The 9601-nt window shown below is 48.1% G+C and overlaps 1 protein-coding gene across 1 annotated transcript; it reads right to left on the bottom strand.

Annotated features, from left to right (window-relative positions):
* Positions 1-4251: 4251 nt before the first annotated feature.
* Positions 4252-9353, bottom strand: LOC123145073 (probable N6-adenosine-methyltransferase MT-A70-like). Its single transcript, XM_044564384.1, has 7 exons — positions 8197-9353; positions 6790-6888; positions 6131-6214; positions 5699-6048; positions 5143-5359; positions 4792-4871; positions 4252-4705 (listed from the first exon to the last, which is right to left on the bottom strand). Exons 1-7 carry the CDS (start codon positions 9280-9282, stop codon positions 4513-4515), a joined length of 2109 nt encoding a protein of 702 aa, XP_044420319.1. The 5' UTR covers positions 9283-9353; the 3' UTR covers positions 4252-4512.
* Positions 9354-9601: the final 248 nt, after the last annotated feature.

Raw genomic sequence — 9601 nt, 5'->3', positions numbered from 1 at the left:
TTCCCCTGCGCCACACGCCGCTTCTGTCGGCCCGCGCGCCGGCCGCGCTGTGGCCCAAGGCCGCAGCCGCCCTCTGCCGCCTCCGGCCGCCGCTCGCATGGCTCTGGCCATCGGTGTTTCCGTCCGAGCGCACCTGCTCGACCGTGGCCTCGGCTGGCCTTGTGCCGCTGCCACATGGGCCCTGGCCCGAGTTTAATTAGGGAGGCCCTAATTAGTTTAGTCCACCCCCCCCTTTAAGCATTTTATATTTAGTTAAGAATCTGTTAAATAAATATGAGTCTGTGACAACTGGGACCCACACACACTATTCACATTTGTCTAGTCAAAATATTGACCGAGCCAACCCAGTCAATGGCCCCACCTGTCATCCTCTGTAGCCACTGCTGGGTACACTTCTCTGTGTGCACTTAGCATTTTCAGTTTATTTTCGAATTAGAATATAATTCCAGAAATTGCAGAATATTGCTTAAAACTTAGAAAATTCATAGAAAATAATCCGTAAGTCGGATGAAAAAGTTTTATACATGAAAGTTGCTCAGAGAAATCTAACGAGTCTGAATACGCGGTCTGTTCATCTATCTCATGCCCCTAGCATGGTGAACATGGAACTTTCCCCTCTCTTTCATCTGTCCGGAAAATGCCTAACACCAGGAAAACCCCTCCGGATGTTTTCCCTCTCGGTCTTCAACGTGTAGTACCGCGTTAGTTCACCTCTAGCACCGCGTATTGCCATGTTATGAATTATGATGCTTTGTTTGCTTTATATTTATTGTTTCTCGCCCCTCTTCTCTCCGGTAGACCCCGAGACCGATGTTACCCCTATGATCGACTACGTCGACGACAACACTTCTTCCTTTGCAGCAGAGCTTCCAGGAAAGCCCCCCCTTTGATCATCCCGATATCACCCATTCCATTCTCTCATGCTTGCATTAGATTTTGCTATTGTTATTGTTTGCTCCTATTCTGATGCATAGCCTGCTTTTGTAACCTGCTTATTGTTACCTTACCTGCTTATCCTAAACTTCTTAGTATAGGTTGGTTAGTGATCCATCAGCGACCCCCACCTTGTCCTTGTTGCCCCTGCTTCATCATCGAAGAACCGTTCAACGGGATCGAAGAACAGGCCCCGGCACCGCACATCACTTTCCCCTTAGTTGCTCGACACTACTGGGTTACTATCGAGTGCCGAGGGTGAGACCTCATCAGCACTTCTGATGTTAACCATGTAGTGTAGCTATTCGGTCGTGATCATCGAGGGTGATTTCCTCCTTAACCACTTCCGATACGACTCTGTCGTGCAACCCCTCAAGAGTGAACCTCGAGGGTGGATCCTCTTACGTTCACCTTGATGATTACATCGAGTGGAATTCACTGGGGGTGATTCCTCGGGTTTTCCCCTTGATGTTTGGACACACGGATACTTGGACTTTACAACTGTTACTTGGAGAGGCGGGTCGACCCTGAGGGTACCCGCGAGTGATGTGGAGACGAGTTGACCTGGAGGGTGCCCGCGAGATAATTACGAGGCGTGGCCGGGCATTCCTAGCCCTTGCCGCAAGTCCTCGAGACGGGGCAACGGGGTCACATCTTTCGTGAGTCTCTGCTTGTTACCGCGCGTTCCTAATCCACTACGATTTGGATATTTGATCCGAGGGGCCTCTGGCCTGATAGCACTAACCATCACGTGGGCATAGTATGGGCGTTCTGCGTCGTATACATCAGCCGAAGCTTAATAGACGTCAGCGACTGAGCGGCACGCGCCGGGTTGGACTGCGTGAGCACCTGCCTTTTTGAAGGAGGTAGCTAGGTCTGCTCACCGGCCGCCCACGCAACATGCAGGAGTTCCCGGGGCGATGGCCCATGACCCCTGGGGGCATAGGTTTAGTCCGGCGTGCTTGACCTCTCTATTAAGCCTAGGTCGGGTTGCGGCGTATTGTTTGGCCGAGGCCGGGCATGACCCAGGAAAGTGTGTTCGGCCGGAGTTAGTCGAGCGTGATGGGTAAGTTGGTGCACCCCTGCAGGGAAGAAAACATCTATCGATAGCCTGTCCTACGGTAACGGACACTTGGAGTTGTATCCTGATCGATACAACTAGAACTGGATACTTGAGATGAGACTTGGATATGAGAAATGGATAGTATGGCTCTGGGATTGCTTTCTCGTAGGGAGTCGAGAAAGGATCTCTGGCCGAGGTTGATAACACTTCTACTACTTTATTTTATGCTACTCTACTCCCTCTTGTTGCTGCAAGATGGTGGTTTCCAGAAGATGCTAGTCTTCGATAGGCTAGGCTTTCCCCTTCTCTTCTGGCATTCTGCAGTCCAGTCCACAGATACAACCCTTTTCATTGATACCGATGCATATGTAGTGTAGATCCTTACTTGCGAGTACTTTGGATGAGTACTCACGGTTGCTTTGCTCCCCCTTTTCCCCCTTTCTTCTTCTTTCCGGTTGATGCAACCAGATATCGGAGCCCAGGAGCCAGATGCCACCGCCGATGCCTACTACTACGTGGAGACCGCTGACGACCAGGAGTAGCTAGGAGGCTCCCAGGCAGGAGGCCTTGCCTTTTCGATCGATGTTGCTTTTGTGCTAGCCTTCTTAAGGCAAACTTGTTTAACTCGTGTCTGTACTCAGATAATGTTGCTTCCGCTGACTCTTGTGTATTCGAGCTTATGTATTCAAGCCCTCGAGGCCCCTGGCTTGTAATATAAAGCTTGTATTATTTCAATTTGTGTCTAGAGTTGTGTTGTGGTATCTTCCCGTGAGTCCCTGATCTTGATCGTACACATTTGCATGTATGATTAGTGTACGATTGAATCGGGGGCGTCACGGCGATTGAGCAGTCGCGGGTGGACCCGGGGGACAGTTTCGAATCAGGTTCGTCTCCGCTCGCCCGCCGGCACAGCGCCGACGCTGAAGCTAGCCCCTCCCGACCCACTCGCAACTCCTCGCGGGCTGCTCAATCCGCGCCGCCCCTCCGTTGTCCACATCCCCCGCCGGCCGCTGCTCTGCAAGGTCAGCGGTGGGTTCTAGTGCCCCCTCCGCTGGCGCCATGGACGTGCACGCCGAAATTGGAAGCGCATGTCGCCTGCCGTGAGAGGCAGTGGTCAAGGGAAAGGGAGGTGGTTGAGCAATCCGTTCGCAGTCGCTGCAGGTTGCCGATGCTGCCCGATGAGGAGGAGCAGCTCCTGGCGTGGGTCTACCGCGGTCACTTACGACGGCGGAGACGGACACTCGCCGATCCTAAAGGAAGAATGCGAAGGTGCTCCGACTAGCCACTGAGCAGTCCAAGCGCGAGGTGGTGGAGGCAGCGGCGAGGGTGGCCAAGCTCAAGCAGGACCGGGTTGTCCGACGTTTGAAGGGCTGCACCGTCATCTCTTCTTCCGACGATGAAAGCGACAACGACCCGCCTCCTGCCGCGGACGCCTACAACAGCACCGACGATCGGAAGGGCAAAGGGCCGGCGAGGAAGTAGTGAAGCTCTGCCATCTCCGCCTTTAATTTGAAGTTTTTAGTAATCTAGTTTAAACTTGTCCGTCATTTATGTGGATTATCTGAATTTTGGCGATCTTTTGTAATCTTTTGGTGATCGAAATGTGTATTTCTATGTCCGATTCTATGTCTGTTTGATTGCCTACATGATTTTATTCACATTGCATGCTTTAGTATGGATTTAGGGTACCGGATATGAGATATGCGGATGTGGACGATGAGATTTGAGGAGTGCCCGGTCAATGCCCGCGGACGCACCCGGACGCGTGCACAGGTGTTTGAGGGGCCGAATTTGATGACTACGTCTTTAGATGCTCAGAGAAAACACAAAAAACCAAGTACGTAGTACAACACAACGCATGGATCAACCAAAAGAGAGGCTGAGGAGGCAACATCATCGTTCGCCTGCTGAGCACTATTTGGAACGAGGCGACTGACAGCATATTCAGATTGCAGATGACCCTTACCTTTTATCAAGTTTCTTTGTGGATCATATATCCCTAAAAAAACGAATGTATGGAGTATTTAATTATCAGTAATCCGGCCATGATGACCTTAAAAAAAACCATGTACTCCCTCTGTAAAGAAATATAAGAGCGATTAGATTACTACTCTAGTGATCTAAAACGCTCTTATATTTCTTTACAGAGGCAGTATAAAGCTTCGCGGTCAATCAAGCTCGCACATCTTTGCAGAGGGAACCCCTCAGCCATTACGAGTGAACATAAATTGATATCCTCAAAGAACAGAAGGACGAAACTGAAATTCACCACACATTTGGTCATTCTTTAATGAACTGTCAAATCGAGTGTACTGATGGGCTTAGACGGGCAAAACATATTGCCGATTTTTTTGATAAAGAAAAACATATTGCCGATATATCAGTGAAGGCTTACACTGGCTCCTTCACCATCCAATTTTACAAGTACAACAAGGATAACAGGTGACAAGAACTATGTAGTGAAACAACAGTAGATCCTTGCAAGAGCGGTCTAATGTGCTCAGAGGGTGCCAAAATCAGGTTGGCCGCTCACCATCTGATGCAACAGGCTTCTGTGATGGAGTACTCTGATCAACGTCCATAGGCGCGCTTGCTCTGGGAGGCGATGGCGGCTGCACCTCGAAGTCCGGATAAGCAGCTTTGTACCTTGCCCTCAGCCCTTCATCCACAAGCCTTGTTCCGCTTACCTGGTTGCCAAGAGAGAGCCATCTAAACAGAAAAAAATAATACAAAAAGGTAAGTACATGGATAGTATCTGGTATGCAGAAGAAATATAAGAGGGGAGAGATGCACACCCAGCTTGCGTGTTATGCATTCTAGCAAACAGTTCGAGTTTCCTTGTCCTTGGGCTTATCCGCTCTAGCATGGCGTACATCTGTACAGCAAAACAGACTTGAAGCAGTGTTTTTGAAACAAAAACCAGCAGAAGAAATTTAAGAAAATACAAGCTGTGTGGTTTGTATTAGATGTCAAGTTAGTGCATGCATGTTTTACCATATGGGATCAAAAGCTGTATATGGATCTCTAGGTAGAAACAACAACAATCTGGCAAAGCTATTGCAAGTCATCTAACTACACAGAAACAAGTAAAGAGGCATCACTTGTTCTGAAGCAGCTAGTATGAACCATTGAAGCCGATGTATTACCTCGTCAGGTTTTCTGCTTGTTTCACGCACTTCAGCAACAATAACATCAGTGTCTATATTCCTGTTCACTAGGGGACTCCCTTTAATTCCAACAAGACAATGTTCTTTACTGTGGTTCAACCAATGGCCAGTGCGGCCAGTTCGAATAATGCGTTGAAGTTGATTGGTCTTCACCCAAATAATTTCCTCAACACGCTTGTAACCCCAGAGCTCCAAACTGAAGAATAAAAAGGAGGTACACTGAATCAGTGAAAACAGTTATTTTCCAAAAACAAATGTTTAACAGAAAATAAGTAAATAACATTGCACCCTGCATGGTGGACATTAAGAGTAAAATATATAACGCATATTATCAAATTTAGCAACTATCATCTGTTGAGTTACAGATATGAAGGGTGTTCAAAAGCTACCCCATGGAAATAGATTTCATTGGAGTGAAAAACATTCTCAGAGAGATGTTACAAGTATGAAGCATGAAGAAAATCCAGCCAAATGGCAATATATTTCACTCCCCTAGCAATTTTTCTGAAGAAAAATTAAAGGTTCGGAAACTTACCACTCCCGGCCAAGTTCCATCGCACGGCCGGTGACCCATAAGAAAATTAAACCATCCGTTTGTAAAGCAGGCACATTAAGAGTCCTCATTTCATCGTCAGCCATTGTGCCATATGGGAGTTCCATATGAATATCCCACGGGGGATCAGCCATAATTACCCCAAATTGGCCTAAGATGTCCATTCTGAAGTTCCGAATGTCACAGTTTATCCATTGTGACTCTCCAAGCTCTATTTCTGAACAATATTCAGCTCTATGGGGCTTTATTTGCCTAGGGGGAGCAAGGGTGCCAGCCATCATTGGAGCTATATCTGGTGTTTGATCAAGCTCATAGTGGACATACTTGCAAGTCTACAATCATAGAATGGGTGTAAGATAAAAACAGGTGCACAGGAAGAGATTAACATAAAGGGTTTATGCCTCTATGGCCAACCTTAGTGTGGCGGCAGGTGTCCAGAAAAGAGCAATCTCCTAGATTTGTATCAGTATGTGGAGCAATAATACGGCGAAAGTGAACCTGCTCCAAATGAAAGAAAAAGTTGGACACTAATTATCATTAATAGCTAAAAATTATCTACTGAAATCAGTACAGTTTTCAAGCATAGTATTAAGAAAATTTATTGCCATCTCTCAACTGAATAAACATTTAACAACTATATTATTTTTCAGTTCAAACACATATATTAATTCAAATTGCTTCTCCAAATCATTATCCAGAAACTGAAGAAAGAATACCCTTGAGTCCTGATATGGATTTGGAGCAATGAATGGCAACCACGATTATACCCGCACCAGTTCAGCTTCAATTTAATGAACCAGAGGAAAGCTAAAAAGGGTAATTTTCACATAACATGTTCCATATAATTCTATCTTAGAGGAAGGACAATTGTGCCTTAGTACTTTATGTACTAGACAAACTGCAACCTGAGAAATTTAAAGAAGTGATTACATTAACTATACCAGATAGATATTTGCTAAAAAGAAGCAGTCTGAAGGCCAGTTACCCACCATGTTGGTTGAGACAAATAGACAATAAAAACAAATGTAGGGAAGTATGCATTGAGTAGGCAAAATGAGTGTAATAACATTGACCTTAGCACAGGAAACAAAGGAACCAGATTGGCGTCTGCAATCTTCTTTAGTTAAATTGGTGCAATACTCCTTCAGCTGGGAACCACCCTTTGTTTTGAACTGCCAGATACAAAACCAAGGTCAGCAAAAACTAAAAATTGATGATAACCAAACAGCGGAAGATAACAACCAGGCCGAATGATTCACTCTGAATCATAGAACAACTTAACGTTACAATATGTGGAAGTAACTGTTATTGGTTTTGCAAAGTTGACAACAGGAAGATCATGCTGGAAGTTTGTACCATAAAAAATGTAAACAATGTTGCTTTCTTCCACATTTATTCAGTACATAAACTAAAGCAATTTATGATAAATTATTTAGTGCAGTAGACCATACAGTGGCTAATCAAACCAGTTCATTTACCACTACAAGACTAACAGCAGTGGTGGAGGGCCTTAGAGCATACTTACTAATTCCATTCCGGTCACCTTTCCAGATGGTGTTTAAACAGAACGTTTTGGCACCGGGGCATTCCCGTGTACCATTCCAGCCTTCTATAATTACAATGTTCAATTGTTTTATATGCATATATACATTCAAAGGCGCATACAAAAAAGCCAAAAAATAAAAGAGAAATGGACGAAAGAGGCTAGTTGCGGCCAGGCCTAGCATCGTATTGCTTCCAGCCAGAGCAAGCCGACCCATACTTGCGAGAATTAGATGTATTATAGATTCAATGTTTGGAAAAAAAACATCTGCCCACCATTATTGACACATCATGAAGGTAGCTAAGAGAACCACGCTGAGCTGATACAGCAGAGCACAAATTGTTGTTTGTCCACCGATACCAGTATGAACTGCATGGTATTTTTTACCAGAACACTCTGCTTCAGCAGGAATGGCCGGTACCCGGATAATAGCTTCTGCGTACCATTTTGGTTTTGAGAATGGAATGATAGTTTAATTCCAGCCAGAACAGAACGAAATTAACCCTCCCCCCTCCCACACATTTCCATTACCAGTGTCTACTTATTACCAAGCCAACATGTTTGTGCTGTGCCTATTGTCTTAGCTCACCGAAGTCTCAATTCTCTACTAACTGACTTTAACTGTATTCCCTAATCCCCAACAATACATGAAAACCCTTTTTAGGACTTCTTCCTCCTCATCTTTGTAGCACTCCCATTCTTTTAAATGGCCCGGTACAATATTTTGTGAATGGTTTACATATGTATAGCCATTCTCTTATGATTTTGTGCTCATTCTACCAAGACTTCTCTATAGGTTTAGTACTTGCATAGTTTGCTTAGACACTGGCCAACATTCCAACAATATAACAAGACACTTAATCGTCTCAAACTACACAGAACAATGGCACTGCCAACTAACACCTCTTTTGCCGTCGGAGGGTGAATAGTAACAAACCTTTGCTGCAACAGCCGTCTCCTTTGCCGTTGGCCGGTGAATGAGATCCAGCAGCTCCTCCCCAGTTTTTGTGTTCTGCTTCTCCTTGTATGTCTTCTTACTCAGCAGCACCTCAAGGTCCTTCAGGTCCTCCTCCTCGGTCCTCTGGTTCTGCTGGGTAGGACTAGGCCCCGGACTTGGAGCCATGAACGGGCGCTGAAGCGGCATCAACCCTGGCACCATCCTCTGCATCCCCGCCATTGTCATGCCCCTGGGCCGTGGGAACATCGGTGGCATCGAGTGTGCCCACATATCCGGCTGTTGCTGCTGATGTGGTGGTGGTGGTCTTGGTATGATTGCAGTGTTAGCGTCGGTCTCGGACGAGGTCGCCTGTGGTATGGGTGGAGGTTGGGGTGACAACAATGTGGCGGATTCTGGTAGCTCTTTGAGGAGCTTGCTACGGTCGATGGCCCAGACCATCATCATCTGCTTGCCTCCAATCATGGCCTCCTCGATCTGCACGCCGCCGCTGTCCTCAGCTATGCGTCGGAGGGCGAGAGCTACAGCGGCGGGCACGGAGCCGCCGAGCTCCGTCGCTAGGTCGGCAAGAGCCGCCCGCTCCGCATCGCTGGCTGAGGAGGATTCAGCCTGTAGACGGCGTGCGAGCACGGCGGCGTCGATCTCGGCGAAGGGGATAAGCTCGAGGAGGAATACGGCCACCATGGTGCGTACCGCGTCGAGACCGCCGGGGGCAGCGCCTCCCACGGCGGCGGAGGCCGGGGAGGACCCCGGAGAGGTCTTGCGGCGGGTGGAGCGGGTCGGGTCGGGGACGGCGCGGCGGTGGTGGGGCTTCAGGCTGGGGTTCTGGGGGTCGCCGGCGTTGGGATTTGGGGTAGGGGTGAAGGAGCGGTCGTTGAAGGCGGCGATGAGGCGGAGGGAACGGTCGAGGGAGGGGACCAGGTCCGGGACGAGGTGCTGGAGGGAGCCGACGAGGCCTAGCTGCGCCTCGCGGCGGAAGGAGATGGCCTCCTCCATGCTCCGGCACTGCTCGCGCATGGTCGAGAGGTCGTCGCCGCCGGCGGCGGCGACGTCGGCCTTGGTCTCCATTGTTTAGCTGGTCGAGAAAGGGGTTCGAGGTTTTGGATCGACCTCGCTGCGAACTTGTTGTACTTGTGATTGTGGGCTGGTCACGTGGACACGAAGCCCAGTACTGTTTTGGCGAGTCTCAAAGAAAAAAAAAACTTCCGGTGGAAAGGGGCAGTGCTAGGCGCCGGTGGATCGGCGCCAGCCCTGACGGTCACGTCCCCTGCCATTCGATTAGTGGTTTCCTAGCCGTCAGATCAGGCTCGCGCTATCTTCCACTGGCGTCGTTGCTTTTGCCCCCAAAATGACACCAGCGTGTACCGGAGAGAGTGGCAACGAGCCT

Source organism: Triticum aestivum, chromosome 6D (assembly GCF_018294505.1).
Source record: "Triticum aestivum cultivar Chinese Spring chromosome 6D, IWGSC CS RefSeq v2.1, whole genome shotgun sequence".
NCBI classification, from domain to species: domain Eukaryota; kingdom Viridiplantae; phylum Streptophyta; class Magnoliopsida; order Poales; family Poaceae; genus Triticum; species Triticum aestivum.
The sequence above is the reverse complement of the archived record's forward strand: the minus strand, read 5'-3'. Positions and strand labels throughout refer to the sequence as shown.